The sequence below is a fragment of the Zonotrichia leucophrys genome, chromosome 6, assembly GCF_028769735.1.
Source record: "Zonotrichia leucophrys gambelii isolate GWCS_2022_RI chromosome 6, RI_Zleu_2.0, whole genome shotgun sequence".
Lineage (NCBI taxonomy): Eukaryota > Metazoa > Chordata > Aves > Passeriformes > Passerellidae > Zonotrichia > Zonotrichia leucophrys.
In genome coordinates, this window is record NC_088176.1 from 19,964,039 (window position 1) to 19,983,563 (window position 19,525).

The 19,525-nt window shown below is 40.7% G+C and overlaps 2 protein-coding genes across 6 annotated transcripts in view; one reads left to right on the forward strand and one right to left on the reverse strand.

The window, feature by feature from the left end:
• The first annotated feature begins 1,630 nt into the window (after positions 1-1,630).
• ANXA7 (annexin A7) lies at positions 1,631-14,827 on the forward strand. Its single transcript, XM_064716900.1, has 13 exons — positions 1,631-1,727; positions 3,186-3,243; positions 5,992-6,208; positions 6,533-6,634; positions 7,804-7,844; positions 8,104-8,206; positions 8,490-8,584; positions 9,254-9,367; positions 10,627-10,797; positions 12,276-12,446; positions 12,553-12,628; positions 13,846-13,958; positions 14,472-14,827. The coding sequence occupies exons 2-13, from the start codon at positions 3,187-3,189 to the stop codon at positions 14,592-14,594; spliced, it is 1,383 nt and encodes a 460-aa protein (XP_064572970.1). The 5' UTR covers positions 1,631-1,727; position 3,186; the 3' UTR covers positions 14,595-14,827.
• The window catches only part of PPP3CB (protein phosphatase 3 catalytic subunit beta), a 46,375-nt gene continuing 38,399 nt past the window's right edge, over positions 11,550-19,525 (reverse strand). For 4 of the 5 annotated variants that reach the window (XM_064716899.1, XM_064716898.1, XM_064716895.1 and 1 more), the window contains one exon: positions 18,901-19,215. In XM_064716899.1, the coding sequence (XP_064572969.1) occupies positions 19,037-19,215 (179 nt within the window). In that variant the 3' untranslated portion in view covers positions 18,901-19,036. Of the gene's footprint in view, positions 11,924-16,251; positions 16,324-16,940; positions 16,999-18,900; positions 19,216-19,525 lie in introns of those variants that run through there. The other variant, XR_010440816.1, reaches the window with a different exon arrangement.

The window sequence follows — 19,525 nt, forward strand, 5'->3', positions numbered from 1 at the left end:
ATAGTGAGAAGCTGCCTTGACTCTGCATGGCATTGAGAAGCTTTCCTAAATGTGTGGGCTCTAGGTGTAGTAACAAGCCAAGGGATTTCCCTAAATACAGAGTGAAATTAGATGACCACAATGGTTCCATTGTGCATGCTTTAAAAACGCAATTCCAAACATTCTCCTTGATACATAAACATTCAATGCATTTAACAGATTCTTCAAACACATATAATTTTGTTTAAAATATTTTCTTCTTCCTTTCACACAAAAAGAAAGGAATTTATTTTAAAACTAATCTTTCTTTTCTTGAGTAGCTTAATTCAAAACAGTCCACTAAATGAAAAAGATAAAGAAGTGTGTATTTTATAAATATACTTGGTTCCCATGGAAACAGGATTAAAATATATACTTGTCCTGAAAGAAATGTGCTTAACAGGTGAAATAAAGTAGACATGCACTCGGAGTGTCAGCTGAAGAATGCTGTGAGGATTAAATTCTTAAAGCCACTCCTGATGTGTTCTGGGTAAACAAGAGAGAACAAGCCAAATTTTCCTGGATAGGTAATGTATTAGATTCATGGGGCTTTAAGTGTTCTTCATTTGAAGTGAGCAAGCATGGTAAATTATTATCCAGCTATTTTCTGCTGTCTGTACTTCATGCTGTTTTATGGACAAAGAGAACAGTGGTTGTTATTTCATCTAGAGCTTAAGTGCTGCACCAGGTTACAGGAAGGAACCAAAGCTGTTTGCATTGGAATGGTCTCTAAACTGCTAACATGTTTGTCATGAACAAAAAAAAAAGGGGATATTTTGAATAACCTCAAGTAACTGGCGCATAATATTATAGGTGAATCCTTCATAAATTGTATATTGTTCGTCAGAATGTCTTATGAATAATTAACCATCAGGTAAAGTACGTGCGTATAATGTCTATTCAAAGTATAATATTAATAAACATTACAACAGACAGAAACAAAACAGTAGGCGCACTCCCCATAATTACATTCAAATAACTATAATTAACATTTCTTTCTAGAAAAGTGTATGTAGTAGTCAGCCAATCTTACCTTTATGTCCTCTTGGGACTTAAATCCTGGTCTTCAGCAGCTACAGCAAAAGGAGCAGCTCCTCTAGCTCCATACACTTAGGTCTTTTATATTCTTTGCCTGTTACATGCAGTTCTGGCGGCCTGGGTGACTTGACGGACTCCCAGCAACTACTAAACAATGATCCTGATTTAAAGGCGCATGTGTTATTGGATTACAGACTTGGCTTAAAACTACACGTATTAGGGCTGAACTCCATTGCAGTGGTGCTACAGGGAAACTGCAGTGTGGACTTTTCCCTCCCTTTCCTACCGGGTGGCAAAGGGCTGCCGTGGGACAGCTTCTCCGGGCGCTTCCTGCGAGAACGCTTCCCTGTCACAGCTCCACTGGCGAGCGGCTCTGCGTTCGTGGCACTTGCGCCTGTGAGCTTACCTCTCGTCCGTCCAAGAGACAGCCGGGCATGGCACTGCTCCCTTCAGCGAGACAGCCGAGCCTGCACGGACAGCAAAGGGTTCCGTGCTGGCGGGGCCGTCGCTACCGGCACCGGGCGCGGTGCCCCTGCCCGCGGGGAGCGCGGCCCGTGGGCCGGGCGGGGCGGGCTCGGTGCCGGGGGCGGGGCGGGCATCGCCGGCCGCACGGGCTCCATTTTGCGGTGTGGCTGCGGAGAGAGGCCGGAGGCTCCGCAAGTTTCCCTCAGGTGAGGCGGCTGGGGGGGAGGGTGGAGCCCCTCGCCCCAGCCCCGCTGGCTCCGCTCGCACCGCCCGGGGGCTCGGCCGCAGCCCCGGCTCTGCTCAGACATCGCTCGGGGGCTCGGCCGCAGCCCCGGGGTGTGAATGGAGCTCCGGGCAGCGCTCCCGGAGCCGCGGCCGCCCGCGGTTCGGGGCTCGGCAGGTGTCTGGCCGAGGGAGGCGCCGCCTGCCCCCGGGAGCCGCACCCCCGGCGGTAGCTGCCCTGGCGCTGCGGAGCGGGGACGAGCTCAGGTGGCCTCGGGAGAAGTGGGTACAGGGACACCGGGACACTTGCCTCCGCCCGCAGCTCCACCTCGCCGGAGGGCTCGCCGGGTCGGCCCGCGGCTGGCGGCTGTGGGAGCGGGAGGAGCCTGGGGCGATGCGTGACTGCCCTGAGCGGAGCGGGGCAGCCGCAGGCGGGGCCCTTAAAGGCCGCGGGGGCGGGCGCGGTGCCGGCGGGGCTGCGGTGCGGTGCCCCGGGGCCGGGCGGTCCCGGCGGAGCAGCCGCCACGGGGAGACTTCTCGGTGTTTACCGGCCGAGCTCCCGCCCCACGCACGGAGCGCGGCGCGCCCGCTGATGTTTCACCGCGGGCCAGTGCCGCAGCTGACTCACAGCCGGCCCCCGGCTCAGCGCGCCCCGTGCCCATCCGCGGACAGCGGGGGGAAACGACAGTCTGACGGAAAAAAATCTGTCGTTGTTTTGGTTATAAAAATAGTTATGACAGAGCCACTGTTCAACTTGAGGATGCTTGTGCCAAATTTCAAGTCCATTTTTCCCCCCCGTCATTAAAAGTTTCATAACCTGGCTAATGGTCTCAAATATCCCTGCCCAACTGGTTGGCAACATGCAGGATGGGATGATCTCTACCCCTATTACCCCAAGTCCCTCTGTTAAAAATGTGACTAAAAAAACCAGTTACTGTCAGGAAATAGAAATTTGCTCCACAAATGAATAAATACCTCTTCTTATCAAATTACCATTTTACATGGTATAGCTAGGGTACTGCTCTTCTCCCGGGAACTACCCCTGTGAGCGGCACAGTGCAGGATGATGGATACAGGTGCTTGGTGCAGTCCAGAAACCTGCATAGTTTCTGTCCTGGCAAAGGGTTCAAGCTTCCTCCTGCTGGCACCTCAAAGTGTATTCTGTATTTTAGAGCTTTCTGGAAGTTTGAGCCTCTTACCATGCTTAAATGTCTGTATGACCCTAAATGAGAGTGATAGTTAATTACTATGAGTTGAAGATGCTTCCCTTCTGAATTCTGATTGTTATGGTCAGATATAGAAGAGAAAAAAGAGGAAAGTTCTGTGGGTTAATAGCAGATTATTCAAGTAATTTAACAGATAATTAGCAAGCAAATACCTACTACAAACTCAAAGATAGTGCCTCACAGTGAAAATATCTTTTTTTTTTTTTTCCTCCCCAGAATGTCATACCCAGGTTATCCCCCTTCTGATGGCTACCCTGCTTTCCCAGGTTATCCTGTAAGTATGGCTCTTGAATGTGTTGCATTCCTAATGCACTTGTGTTCTGTGAATACCCCTTCTGACTGTGGTCCATGTGTCTGTAGCTAGCAGTAAATAGTAGTAGTCAGTTCAGGTACCCTGTTCTCTAGTCTGTGGTCTTTGTTTTCCTCTGTATATCTCTGGGAATGAGTTTACAGCTGTCACACAAGAATTCCAAGAAGGAAGCTTAGTTTTTTTAGTGACGCCCATTGTTCCAGAAAAGTCTTAGGTCTTGTTTTATCTTGTGAGCTTGGTGTTTTAAATATAGCTGTCTCATCTCAACAATCCTTTTTATTTTTTAAAGTTTATCCTGTAAATAGGAGGCCCTTCACATGTAGGGTTAGAAGTAATCTCTGAACCAGTCTGTACAAAATACTGTACTCACATAGCCATATCCCAGGATTTACAGAGATGTTCAGTGGTCACAGCCATCAGGAAGAGCTTGGAACACTTCACTCAAGTAGCCCAGCTTTCATATAATACCAAGTAAATATTTTTCTGAGGACAGAGGACACTCTGTCTTGACTACCTTATCCACAGGGACTGTTCCACCTTCATCTCACAACTGAATGGACTAAAAATTTGAAGGAAACTTAATGGAAGGCTGAATTGTATCAGGTATGGCTGATACTGCAGTCTTTCTGATATGCCTGCAATATTTTTCAAAGCTAGAATAATCTCTGTACTTTTATGGCACTGATGATGGCACTTGCCATGCTGTAATTGTGGGAATTTTACCTGTGTTCTGTGTAGTACAGAACCAGACTTAAGCACGGATCAGCCTGAATGCCTTTAAGATACTGAAAAGCTATAAATACAGGTAAAATATAAACATATACATATAAATACGTGCAATAAATTCTCTGATGATTTTGCTTTACAATCTGTCTTCACTACTTCTGAAACACTAAAGTCAGTCAAATGAAAGACAAACATGTTAGAAACAAGACTATTAACTCCAGGATTTCTTTTCTTCCCTTAAGGTTCTGCTGAACCCTCGTGATTGTAGCTATATCTGAAAATATATTTTTTCTTAGCTAACATCTAAAAAATAGCCAGCTTCAATGAATTAATTTATAAGGCCTTTTAGACTTGTTATCAGTGATTTCCTAGTCTCATTGATGATGGCCAACGTGATAACCAATTTAAAAAGCATATGTGAAATTGTTTTTTTCTGCAGCACCAGTAGTAATCTGAGCAGGGCTTTTGAGGATCCTAATTTTGGATTTATGAATCTAAATTTTAATAAAACCATTTTGTTGAGTCAGGCAGAGAAATGTTAGACTGTACCTCTAGGGAAAAGAATATTATATAGCCTGGGCACAGAAATTTGGGGGTAGAAATCTTGGGGCAGCCAAACCCAAGAACATTTGATTTAGGCTTTTCTGCTCTGCACTTTATTTGTTTTCTGGGGTCAAGAATGAATGTGTACTATATGTAATGTATGACTCGTATTTCTAAAGCAGTAAAGATGATTCCCAGCAAGTGAGTAATGGGTCCCATCCATTATGCTTCATTATGAAGCTGATTTTGAATGCCTGATTTCTAAGGTCATGTATAATGATTTTTACTTTACAGGGCTTTCCCTCAGAGATCTAGATTATCCAAGCAAATATTTCTAATATATCTTAATGCTAATAGCACCCTTTGTGGTGTGGCTGGTGAATCATACATGTAGCAAAACAAATATATATCTGTTAGACTTGTTCTTTTTATTTAAAACCTGTAACAGCTGTTTAGTCTGACTCAGTGATCCAGATTTAATAATTGAATGTCCATGCTTTATAACCTAGATTCCAAAGGAAATGGGGAAAAACCCCCCAAAAAAGTTCTTACCCTGTAACATTTGAAAATACTGTTTGGGCAAGAGAGGCAGAAGCTTCAAAGCTACTATGATCTTAAAAGTCTTTTAACAGGGGGTGAGCTCCTATTGCTTCAAAGAGAGCAAGCTGAGCTGAGCTCACCTCCTCCTTGTGTGGGATAGAAAGAGAAGCTTTCCAGTAAAGGACCAGGAGTCACAGTGGCTGAGGAGACGAGTGTGGCTCAGCACTGAGTTCTCAGGGAGGAAGGCTAATGGACAGCAGGCTTCAGCAAGAGCATCTCTGCAATGCTGTGTCTGCTTGTGGCCTCCCAGTACAACAAAGGCATGGACGAAGAGGAGCACGTGCAGGGAAGGCTGCTTACCTGGAGCAGAGCAGGCTAAGCACAGATCTGTTCAGTTTTCTGCTGGCTGAGGAGGAGCAATAGAGACACTGGAGCCAGCTCTTGTCAGATGTACACAGTGAAAGGGCAGCTAGCAAATACAGCTTGCAATTGCAATTTGGTCTGAGGAAAACATTTTTCTCTAGGAGAGTGGTCAAAAGCTGGAACAGGGGCCCAGAGAGGCTGTGAATTTGTCATTCCTTGTATATACTGAAAACTTGACTATCAGGCCTTGCATGAGCTCACCCAACTCCAAAGCTGGCCGTGCTTTGAGGGTGGATGGGATCACAGGTCATCCAGAGGTGACTTCCACCCTGCAGCAGTCTCTGATTCCGGGTCAACATAGGAGATGCATCAGAACACCCAACCAGGAGGACTCCACTCAGGCTTCAGGAATTCTGTGAGCCCTACAACTAACTGTATAATTCACGTTGTTATTATACACGTGGACATTTTGACAGCTTGGGAGTTTTTACTCTAATGTGCTGTTAACAGGCATACAGACATCCCATTTTTGTGTTTCAGCCAACAGGACAGGAGTCTGTCTATCCACCAGCTGGTCAGTATGCCTATCCTGCTGTTCCTGGAGGATTCCCTCCATCAGGAGGAGGGACCTATCCTGCAGCACCACCAAATGCTGGGTTTCCAGGGGCAGCAGGGTATCCTGCCCCAGGGGGCTACCCCGCTTCGGGGGGCTACCCTGGAGCTCCCCAGGCTGGAGGAATGCCACCTTACCCTGGAGGTAAGATCCTTTGTTAGAGTACCAGTCAGGAGTGATCTCCAGTGTAACCATTCCCTGTGCTTGTCAGAAACAGCAAAGAAAGGCAGTTTTGTTCAGTGACGGGTGCAGGCAGCAGCACGCAGGCAGCCAGGTTGCCACCCAGCAGTAAATACCTGAGTGCTGCTGGCAGAGCCTTGCTGGTTCGGGGTCACTGCACAGACACGGAGAAACCGGTCTCTTACACAGTTTTGTTTAACAAGCTGGCTCCTGTTGTGTTAAGAAGTCAAGTACAAAATACTAAGTGTGCAGTGTGCTAAAGTCTTTTTTTTCCCCTGGCTCCTCCAGGCCCTGGCTTTGCTGTGCCTCCCACGGGGCCTGGCTTTGGTGGCTATCCACAGCAGCCTCCTGCCCAAAGCTATGCTGGAGGCGGACCAGCGCAAATTCCAGGTATGTCATATATAGGAAACTCCAAGCATCCATGGTTAAACCAAGAAACTCCAGGATAGGTAGTAACAAATGAAGCCCTTACCTTTGTTACTTGTAGCTGTTGAGGTTCCTATGCTGTGCACCTCCTGCCACCTTTCCTGACCAGGCCACTGAAGGGCTGATAAGAACCATGTCTGTAGGTGCTACATCCAAAGGGGATGGCTGTCCCTGAATAATGGTCATGACGTAGTGGTTTAGGTCCTTTTTCAAACTGCAAGTATCTGATGAGAATTGTGAAACCCAGAGTCCACATTCAGTGAGTATCTAGCAGTTAATCTCAATTGAATTTTTCAGATCTGTGTGTTCACAGTGATTCCTGACACACTGGAGAAAGAGGAAAGGAGAATGCACACATTTGCTTAAAATCAGTGCAGTGTTTTTAATGCTTTGAGTGGTCAGTTGCTATAGAGATGATTTTCTTTTAGAAAATCATATACAGAGATATATAGAGACTATAGAGATGATTTTTTTTACCTTAGAGATGATTTTCAGTTACTTTAGAGATGATGTCCTGGAATGTATCAGTTGTGTTTTAAAGAAGTTCAAAGCAGCAAAACCTTTTTGTTTTATGGCTGCTCTGTTAACTCTAGCACTAAGTTGCTATTAAACTGATAAGGGATGTGCATACATACTATGAATAAAAATAAAATTCCAGTACAAAATATTAGTTTTAGCTTTTGTATTACTAGTGCTTTTGATCACAAAATGAGATTACTTCAATCCTTTTTGCAGCAATGAATTCTGAATATTTATTCTTTACGTGCTAGGCATTTTAAAATGTACATAACATCTTTTAAAGAGATCGTGGAACACACATTCTTTGTTTGGGCCATCTTGGCTTCTGTCAAAAATAGCAGAATTTCATAAGGAGAGATCCTTCCAGTTCCCACAGCACCAGTAAGTTTAGTATTTTTAGAATTGCCTTGCTAGTGTATGTACGAAAATGCATCTGTGATGGCTTCTTCCCACTATCTGCAAGGGAAGAAATTCAGTTACAGATTGTGGTAGGTACCATTAGGAAAGAGGTTGTGTGCAGTGGTAGGTTTGACTTTATATTCAGATTAGATGGCATTTCCATAATAAGAGGAGATCTAATTCATTTCTCCTTCCTTGTTCTTTATTTTCTCTAGGATTTCCTGGTGGACAAGTACCCTCCCCAATGCCTGGTCCGGTATGTGCTCTTTTCTATAATTAATCTTATCTGGCTTCTGTAGTTTTAATGTTTTTACAGCTGATTTCCAAAGGTTTTGGTTTTGTTCTGCATCAGGAGTTTCCATCTACCCTCAGAAAAACGTTGCCCTGATTCTGTGTTAGAGGAAAAAACAGAGAACTAATGGAGAACTCCTTCTCAAGTACTGACTGCAGAGTTGTGATTTTAATTTGAATTTTTATTGGGTAGATATCTAGTTACATGTGACTCTTATTTTCAGCCTGCTGCAGTGGTTCAGTGTACCCAGGGTACAATTCAAGCTGCTCCAAACTTCGATGCTGAAAGGGATGCAGAAATCCTACGCAAAGCTATGAAGGGTTTTGGTAAGTAAGAAATAGAAGCTTTAGTTCTTATTGATCTAACTTCTTAATGCCATTTTGTTGTTTTCTTCAGTGCTTATTTAACTATACTTCTCTCCCAGGAGCTTTTCAAAAATTACCTTTTCAAAATGGCTGGGGTTATTTAGTAGATGAAGTTACCCAGAAAATTTGGCGGAGTTAAATAGCAGCCTCTTATGTAATTATGCCCAAATGCAACAGTATAAAATGCGCAGTTTTGGAGGGACTATATTGCATTCTTACATGACACTGCCCTTCTGTTTCCAAGGAACTGATGAGCAGGCCATCATAAATGTTGTTGCTAACCGCTCCAATGATCAAAGGCAAAAAATCAAGGCAGCTTTCAAGACTATGTATGGCAAGGTACGTTCACTAGTTCTTTGAATTGGGAAACAAACCCAAACTTTCAGTTGCTGCTTTAACTGCCTGGTTGCATTTTAGTCCTGGGGAATGATTTGAGCATTTTTAAATGCACCTCTTTTGGTTATAATCCTTATGTATTGGGAGACGTGGTATTTGATATAGGGCTGTCCTGATGCCTGGCAGAAGGAGGTGTGGGGGAAGGCTGGAGGCTGTCTCTGTCCCTGACCACACAAGAAGCTTCTCTAATGCTTGACAGAAAATAATCAAGCTTAAACTGCCCTTGTATTAGTGGCAGACACTACAGATTTTTTTTGCACACAAACCAGCACTGAAATCTTCTTTTTCCCAAGAAACAAACTGAGAAATGATTGAGGATTGGATAGTAAATAAAATTCCAGGTTAATTTAATTTCTTCCCCGTGATTGTTGCAACCTAAAGTGAAATTCTGTAGTTGTGGCATTAATGAGGAGATAATGGAGAAGAGCTGAGCTGTCAGAGATTTGGACAGAGGGAAATTCTTAATAAAAAATAAAACAAAGCTTTACAGGAAAAACAGCACAAAGGTAGAAATAAATCATAGAAGTAAGTTCTAGTTTGATCTTTCTTCAGTATATAATCTATATAATCCTGACACTCTGCAAAGCCCTTTCTATGTTTATAATTGAACAGGATTTAATTAAAGATCTGAAGTCTGAGTTGAGTGGTAACGTGGAAGAATTGATTCTAGCCCTCTTCATGCCTAGTACCTACTACGATGCCTGGAGTTTACGTCATGCAATGAAGGTATGGTATTCCTGCAAAGGAAACAGTTTAAACTGTCTTAAAATGCTCATCTAACAATACCTGGTCCCAGCATTGTTGAAAAATCCAATAGTGTCAAACAAATCCTGGGATTGCAGGGCTTAAAATTCTTTTCTGCTACATCCCTAGTTCCAGACAATTTCTGCAGAATTAGGCAATCAGCCAGGGCAAATGTCCATTGAATAGAGGAGGAAATGCTGCAGGACAGAACCTTGTTCTCTACCACCTGGGCATAATTTTTGCTAGAACCTAGAAAGGGCCAGGGTTAAAACCATAACCCCTGTTTAAACTAAAGGTATATGCATTTCCTTACTAGAAATAAACCTTTGTTACTGAAAGATATTTTTGAATGTTCCCTTTTTTACCCCAAAAAGATAATGAAAAAGTAATTTCTTAAAGTCAGATGATGGATGTATCTGTTGAAATACAAAGACACCATTTAGAGATTAGGTGAGCTAGTTGGTTTAAACTTTTAACTCAGGTAAACTGGTACATCCAGTTTACTGGAATGTCGTGCTTGAGCTGCAGCAGCTAGCAAGTGGAAATGAGTAACTCAACCCATGTATGAATGCACACCTTCTAGAGAACATGGAGCTTAAATGAAGATCTGCCTTTAATGGGGAATAGCCACCTAACCATTTTCAAAAATTCATAATATAAGATTACGTGGAAGTCTCACATACATCTCCTCTCCTACAAATCCTTCCCTGAACTGAGATGCTCATGCCAGTAAGATCCCCCTGTATACAGAAATCACAATTAACTTTTATTCTGGAGAGAGGGAAGCATCTATAAAAAGTTCCACATTGTGGAAGCAGCCACATTTAGATAGAGAATACACTTGTGTACTGACCAAAACCGAATTTACATGTGTACATTTGATTTTAATGATTATTATAAGGCTTTACCTTCCTTTGATAAATTTCCAGATTAAGGTTGCCAAAGAATTTCCTTTGCTAAACCATTTTGCCTTTAACTTTGGCCAGTATCACTGATGTGGATGTATAGGGATGTTTTGGGGTTTCAGTTTCTCTGAACTGGTGCAGAATGGCATGTTTGAGGAATCTTTATTCCATTTTAAGTACACAGGAGACTCCGTGCTTTCGCACTGCAGGGATACTGCTCTTACAAGCTAGATTGTATTAAATTTTGAAATACCAGATGACTGCCCTATTTCACAGCTGAAGTTAAACTGCCTAGATAGTGCTCTGAATTTATGCCTTTGTTTTCTCTGCCTGCAGGGAGCAGGCACTCAGGAGAGTGTGCTGATTGAGATCCTTTGCACAAGGACAAACCAGGAGATCCGCGAAATAGTGAACTGCTATAAATCAGAATTTGGAAGGGACATTGAACAAGACATCAGATCAGACACTTCAGGACACTTTGAACGACTACTTATATCTATGTGCCAAGTGAGCTTTAATTTTTTTTAAATATAAGATAACAGTGTACAGTCTGATATGTTTAGTCATAATGGCTCCACAAATAGCCTGTGCGTGCTTAGCATGAGGCAGGTTTTTAAGAAATTAGCCCATGGTCATTAATTTATTCCCTAAGATATGACACTTCAGTACCTCCTCAAGAGATACTTCTTATCTACAAATCCATTATGAATTCTGTGACCTAATTTAGCACCCTCAATTAATATCAGAACTTATGTGGAAATATTGTGCAGATGCAACCAAGTGAATCCCTAAACCAGTGCTCTACACTGCTGTTAGAGCAAGATGCTTTTTATTTTTTGCATATATCAACAAAGCAATCTGGGTGAAGCTGATTGGATAATCTCTTTGGTATGCAGGATGCCTGTGAGAATCCCTACAAACAAGATAAGACATGCCACAGGGCAAAACCTCCCCTTCAAGTTACTCCAGTGCCTGCCTTCTCTTTATGTCACCAGATGTAGGGAGGTGCTGTTGTTGAACTCAGATAATCACTGGAGCTCCTTTATCCCATATCATTTACTAGGTCTTATTTTGTGTTGAAGAATAGTAACGTGCCATTACTCATATTTAAGAAGAAATATGTAACTAATGCAACTTCCCACATTTCTCTGATCAATTTGCCTATTTCTGTTAGAATTTCTATGACACTTCTCTATCTTATTCAGCTATGCTCTAGATATTTGGTTAAAAATCAAAATCCACAAGAAAGCAAACCTGGAGAAGCTCATGCTGCTAATTTTTATTTTGATAAATCCAGTAGTTCACAATAACTGACAACCACATAATTTAAATAGTATATTAACCTCTATAGATACAACAGTATTGGAGAGAATGTATTCAGCCTACTCAGCCAGTATGTTTAGTAGTGTCCATCCATGCACTGGGCAGCAAAATGCCAAAACAACCAACAAAGCACATAAAATGTAATATAAGCCCTACTGACACAAGTGCAGTAAGTGGTTTCTAAAGACATTCTTACTTGAAATAAGCAACTTATAAATAAAATACGAAGAAAACCTGAGATATTTCAGGTGTGCATATTCAGTAAGATAATTCATTAGTTCGTTTGGGAAGAGTCTTTGCAACTTGAAGCCTAGAAACAAACAAATCAAGAGAAAGCTTACATTATTAAGTAAAATAGAGAATTAAGTACAGTACTTAATTAGAACTATGAGATGGTTTGTAGGGGTGAAGTGATCTGAGTCAGTGTATCTGCAGTTTAAAGCGTGTCCTACAGATAATGTTCTAAGCCACTTCTGTATTTACTTCCAATAAAGAATATTAAACCAAAGAGAAGTTTTGAAGCAATGTAATGTATTTCAAATGACCTCTCTTTCTGCTTCAAGCTTTGAAGATATATGCTTGGGGTCTCTGTACAATGCAAGCAGTTAAAGCATAGCTTTCTCTCTGAAATTTCATTTGAAATCTGTTGTCTTTGCATTAAGGGTAATCGTGATGAGAATCAAACTGTGGATTATCAAAAAGCTCAAGAAGATGCTCAGCGTCTGTACCAAGCCGGTGAAGGAAAACTTGGGACTGATGAATCTTGCTTTAATATGGTTCTGGCAAGCAGAAGTTTTCCCCAGCTGAAAGCAACAGTTGAGGCATACTCCAGGGTAGGAGGTGTTCACTGATTTCAAATAAGCTTGGTCAATGTATTTTAAATTAAGTTCAGTTGCTACTGCATTTCATCATCCTCATATTAATCTCATTTATTTGTAGATTGCTAATCGTGATTTATTAAGCAGCATTGATCGAGAATTTTCTGGAAATGTGGAACGTGGTTTGAAGACCATTGGTAAGTTATATGTTCTTCCCTCCCCTCTTATCCTTTAGGAATTAAACCTAAATGTAACCAAAGAAAAATCCAATTCAGCACTGGCCATATGGCAGCTGATCACATAATCAGAGACTCTGCTAGAACAGAAGTAGCTTCAGTTATTCAAATGATTCATCTTGTACTGAAGTGAAGAAAATAAGGAACCGTCATGAAGAAGTCAGTTTCAAATAAGAAAAGGCCACATAGAAACTACTTGTCACTTCTCTGGGAAGGCAGGCAAGTGCTCAGAACCAAGGGTCACTGGTTAGTGCTTGTAGCTGTGTCATTCAGAGTTCTGCAAAAGGGGTGTACCAGTGTCACAGAGCTGTGACTGGGTGTGCAGCTCCTCAGCAGAGACAGCTGAGCCTCCCACACAGATAACCTCAGAGCCAACGTGAACCCACTGAAGGCACAGTTCCTTTTCCATCCCCCTCCTCACCATCATCTACCCCAAAAAGCTCAGCTGTGGCTAAGGACAAGCTTAGCAAAATAGAAGATGTTGTTTTGAATTCACTTTTTCCTACTGACTTGCTATAATAAAGCAGTTCAACACAATTCAGCACAATTAACTGATGATGAAAATCAGTAATATTTAGTAGTAAATCTGGAGACACCAGTCGTATCAGTGCTTACCCAAATGACAGCAATTCTGTAGCCATAATGGATAAGCAAAAACTTACCAGAGTATATTCTACTCAGAAGTTTAATGGGAAAAATTCAGGTCTGAGAATCAGACAGAAGAATAGTGGCTTGTCTCTGAGCGTGAACAATCTACCTGAAACAAGATCTATTCTATAACTACAAGAGTTGCAGAACTACTACAGCACCTTCTACATCTGGACTTTTCCTAGTGAGATTCTAGCAATGGAACATGAGTAAAATACCTTGTGTCCCAATACCAAGGAGAACTGTTTTAGAATTACCTGTTGAGAATTAAGATTTCAGAGTATTGAAAAGCACTTCCAGAGGAGTTAACTGCTACTAACTGTAAGTTTTTGTGTGAGGGAATAACTCATTCGATCAACTTGAAAATAAGTTTAGCTCTATAAGCAAGTCCTGTTATTCACAGTAACTGGATCTTCACTAAGACCAACCTCTAGCTGTCTACACCAAAAATCCTGCCAAGTTGATCCTGCCAAGTATCACTACATAGGATACATTACTGGAACTAATCCTAACAATATGCTTTATTGCAGTGCAATGTGCTTTAAATCGCCCAGCCTTTTTTGCAGAAAGACTTTATTATTCTATGAAAGGAGCTGGCACAGATGATTCTACCCTCATCAGAATTGTAGTCACTCGCAGTGAGGTAAGAAATTCTCTCCTGTGTAGCAGTCACATGCAGCAGAAAACCATCTACCCAAACCAGCTTGTCACTCAGTCCTCCTTTCACAGGTGTAAAATCATGTACTCATGAAGCTTTTATGGGGCTCACATTTAGATGCATGTGTTAATTAGCTTTAAAGCCAGCTTCCACATAGTAATTTAATTAACTCTGCCTAGATTGCAGTAACTGCCTGTTTTTAACTGTTGTTGCCCGTCTAGGTAGCAAGTGAGCACCTCCAGGTGAGAAGTTCACCTGTTCACAGTTAGGACAGCACAATCTTAACAAAGCATGGAACAACTGCTGCACTCTGCTTTGGGAGCTGCTCTTCTACCCTTGGAGGGACCAGCTGGCTTGTCCACTGCACAGGGTTAATCACTGCACATCTCACCCTTGGCATGTGTTCTCTAGCTCACAAGGGAGGAGATGTGGGGTGACTGTCTAGGATTTAAATCATACACTGTGGTTGAGTTTTCTGATTTTTTTGTCTTTGCATAGATTGACCTCGTGCAAATTAAACAGATGTTCACACAGATGTATCAGAAGCCACTGGCTGCAATGATAGCAAGTGATACAAGTGGTGATTACCGGAAGTTGCTGCTGGCAATTGTTGGGCAATAGAAGAGGATTATCTGGTTTTTTGGTTTGTTTTTTTTTGAAACAAACTGAAGGACATGAAACATGCTTTAAGTAGATACTAACTATCCCTGTAAAAGAATAATTTTAAAGGTTGCCTAATCAAATACGCCTTCTTGATGATTCAGTAAGCTTTTTGCACTTACAATGCCTTAATTTACAGCACATAATATTCTTTATTGTATAATAAAAGATATATCTTATCTATTAGACCCTCAGCCTTAGCCTTTTTGACCCAGACAAAACCACTTCCCCTCTACTGGATTCCTGCATGCATCTCTGTGGGAGTCAACTGTTTCAGCCAAATGAATCTGCAGAACTCAACAAGTTTCTGAAATACCTAAACTGCTGAACTTACTGTAGAAGACAAAGCCCAAGGCTGTGATGTCAAGCATTTTACACCCTGTCCCCTTTTAATATGTTTCCATCATAATGTTGAAAAACATGCGGGTGCACAGTTTAAGTCACAATACACTGACAGTTTAGGGGCCTTGGCAGAATCTGACTGCACTCACCTATTAAATTCCTTAAATTAGTGGTTAGGTGTAATGGTAACTAAAGCAACAATGGAAAGGAAAAATCATCTTGGATCTGATTCTCAAGTCTCTCTTGGAAAGGAGTGGGTTATACAGTAGCTGACCAAGTAGTGAAAAAGCATTTATTTAATGCTTAGCTGTAAATGCAACCCAAAGCAGTTGTGATCTACACAATATAAACGGCTATGTCAATGTTTTCAAAGGATTTAAAGAGAACAGCTTTGAACAGCACATATGGGTGTTTTAGAAAGATGCAATGAATCTGTCCCCAACCATAAATTTAAGAGAAACTTCAAGTCCAGCAATAATAAGCAGTGTGTTCTTTCAGCAATGTTTTAACAAGTAACAGTTGTATTATAGGACACCCTCACACAAACAGCACAAACATATTTCTAGTATTATCAGACAAAAGTCGCTAGGGCTGGTAGAGCTGGTTCCAAGATGACAAACTCACTCTGCACAGCATGAACATAGAGGTTTTTACACAGCAACAACATTATTAAGTGTATCATACAAAAAAGCTTATGTGTTTTACTTACATCAGTAGTCTGCAACCTAAATCTGGTTTTAGACTATAAACTTTTTCTGATACTAACTGAGAAATACAGTTCAGCTGGGTCAGATTAATTATTTCAATTACAAATTAGACGGAAGATGGTTTGGAGAGACTAGAAGACATTCTACTCTGTACTGCTTTGGTCATCCTTAGTGCAAGCATCCACTGAGATAGATATACATGTGTGTGTATAGATAGCTGTCCATCAATAGCTTTCCAAGCTTGACCAAGATTCTTAAAAGCTTTGGTTCTCATTTCTTCCTGAACAAAGTTCCTTACATATGAAGCACCTTAACACTTAATAATTAAAGCATATTATTGCATAAGTGTCTTTTTATGTGACTGAAAATCCCAACCATTTCACCTGTCATTCAAAGCAGAATATTGATTAAATCTGGTTCATATACTAGCACAAGGAAATGAACAGATGAATAGGCTTCTACGTTCTATTCTATGTGACTGTAAAACATTAAGCTGTTTTATGGCAAAAATACTTTCTTTCCCTCCTTAAAATGCTGAAAGCATAAAGCAAGTAATGCAAACTACTTACAGTTTTCTGGGCATAAGGAAATAATTTCTTCTCCCAAACAATATAAGAATTAGAGATGGCTCCAGACACCACCTTACAGAAACACAGAAAATGAGTGCTGGCACTCACTTTACAAACAGCAACACCCCCAGACACAACCCTGTTACCTGACTTCTTGCCAAAAAGATTACAAGAGAAATACAGCATGAGAAATCAGGCCAACAACCCAGTGCATTTTGCTTTACTGCAGATCTGCCTTCATATATGGTGAAAACTATTACAGACAATGGATACTGCAAGGGAGTCCTTACAGCAGCAAAACGGGTACTGCAAGGGAATCCTCACAGAAGTGAACATCATTGCTGCTGGGCACTTACTGCCACACAAGTACCAGAACTTGTTCTCTCCAGTTACAGTGAGGTCTTTCCACACAAAGACTGAATCTGTATTTTCTTAATATATACAGTTCCAGCTACTCAAAATCCTCATCACAACCAAGATCTGAGTATCAAATCAGGACAAATACTTTTTTGTGAGGTTGTGACATTTTCCACTAGGACTTACAAGAGAAAGGGTACCATCACCATGTTCATCATTAAATTTCAGTTGTACTTTGTAATAGGTCTCTGTTCTTCTCTAATATGACACTGTATGCAGATTGTACAGCTCGTGGGAATAGGAGTGCTTTGTAAAAAAGCCAAAAAACTTACCATTTTTAACTTGATCTTCTGGACTCAAATCTGAGAAGAATTTCCAATTAGAATGCATCTGCAATAAAGTAAAATTGAATATTAAAACTCCCCTTACCAACAGTGTGTCACTTAATTCTCATCCTGTTCAGCAGCTTGTCCTTAGTTTAAAAAGAATATGCCAAAAGGCTAATTGTGTGTCTGTACAGAGGGCCAAAGCAATTTTTTGCCTCTTGCCTAAAAAGCAGCCCAAACACACTTCAGCAGTCAAATGTTCAGTTCAAATCAACATATGAAACACAGCTATGCAGAAGAGTCTTTTCTAGAGTCTGCTAACCCTGTTCTGACAAGCCTGTACAAACCAAAAATGGATGTCTGGTTTACCTCACACAAAATATTCCTGAGTGAGAACTCAAAAGCAAAAAATAGCAGCAGGAATAAAATTTAAATTACATACTGAGTGTTTACATTCAACTAGTTTTCTGCAAGCTAAATCTGACCTTTTATGCTATTTTTTTGAATGGCTTAAATATTGAAGGCTATTTCTAAAAAATTTGCAAGGCCAGATTAGACCTATGTATGCCAAATAAAACCAATACACAGTGATAGGAGCCGCAGCCCATGCACAAAATTTATTGTGTGCTACCGTTTATAAAATACTTGAATAGTTCAGAACATGCATAAAATTTCCAACTTAGGGGTATGTACAGATTGTAGTTTATGGCAAAGAAAAAAAAAAAAAAAAGAGATGAACTCTAGTGACATAAGTTTCAAGTCGTGTTCCAGGGGATGAGAAGGACATGTAGCAAATGTCAAAATATATAACAAAGTACACTGGCAATCAGTACAGTCCATTATTTGTGAACAAATTAGCACAGGGCTTCAATTTTTATTTTAACCAAGCAGTCCTGTAGATACCAAAATACATGCAGTCTCAAGTTTACACTTTCACTAATGCCTTAGCAGTTGAACATAGCAATTGCTTACGCGCTGCTTTGCTTAAACAAAAAGTATGTCTGATACAGGTTCAGTTTCCTTTACAGATTTAAAAATAATAAAAAAGCTTGCAGCTATTCAGCCCAGTGATTGTTAGCTATTTATGCAACCATAATACTCACAATAAACTAAAAGTACCTATAACATCTAGGTAACCTATAGATGTACATCATAGGTCTATATATTAAATATTTGCAAAATGAAAACATGCATACACAAAATACAATGCCAAGCTTTACAGACTTGATATGAATCAAAATTTACTTAAACAATGTACAAAGTTCAATTAAAAGTACCTTAAAATTAACACTTCCATACTTTTCTTACTTTTAAAATTAGTATATATATTTTTTTTTAAATTCAAGGTGGGGAAAAGTCTTCAAAAAGCTGGGCAAAAAAGTTTCTAAATTAAATATTTTTTTTTAATTTGTGTTCAAGTAATAAACATTCCTACATAGAAATCTTCTGATAAGCTGTAACTAAAAAATACAGTGAATACAATATAGAATTAGCAACATCTAAAGGAGTAAACCTGAGGTCAGCATTTTACAGAATGACCAACTGAAATGTTTTGGCATTTTTTTCTGTTATTTAAAATACAGTTTTTGCAGCCTCAGATATTTTAAGACCATTCTAATCTATAATTTTAAAGACATATCATGAAACCAATGTCCATTAATAAATAGTTAGCTCTTAGGGTTGTATTTGAAAGTCTGATTTAAACAAACGAACAAACAAACTACCTCTACTGAAAGAAAAATCCCATTTGTAAACTGAAAAGTGTTGACAACGTAAGCGTAAGATGCTAGCCTAGGTGTGCTTTAGTGAGAACAGTCCGATCCTTCCCCCGATCTCTTCCCAAGCTGCAGCAGCCAGTGATGGATGTTTGTGTGAAAGGGTGAGGCACACGCTCCCGGGAGGTTGGGGCACCGTGTAAGAGAGGGGCTGTTGTCTCAAAAGCATGATGGTCTCTCTTCAGTGGGATCAAGTCAGATGGTTTTCCACCTTGTGTAAGTAGTCACTTCAAGTGATCCCCCTATTTAATTTGTTGTCACATCAAAAAGCAATAATCTAGGAATTCTCAGGCAGGACATGAGTGAGTAAACCAGAAGCTGATGTGGTCACTGTGCATTGTTGTTGCCAGTTCCATTGTTTCCATTGGCATTTGCTGTGTTTACAGTATTAATACCATCTTGCTGAAGAGCATCTTTTCTTGGTGGCATTCTCTCATTGATCCTATCCAAACCTTTTGCTTCTTCAAAACTGCAGATTCTATGTTGCGGAGAGAATCCTCGTATTGCTTAACAAAATGCAAATTTGATATGTCAGTAATGGAAAAATAAGATGAAAGCATATACTTTTTCTAACAAATGATGTTTAAAAAAAGATTAAAAATCAGCCAAAGAAACTTATGGCCCTGCAACTGTATTGCTAAAAGATTCTCTAACCTGCTTTCCTGAAATGTTCACAGCAATCATTGTTTCAGTTCATTAGAAAAAGAACACAGTATGGCAAATATTCTGCAAGCAGGAATCAAGGGGTTTAAGCCCACTTGATTGCTTCTGCATGTCCCTGGTGGGGCCAGCTCTCACTGCTGTGCTTTTGCTGCT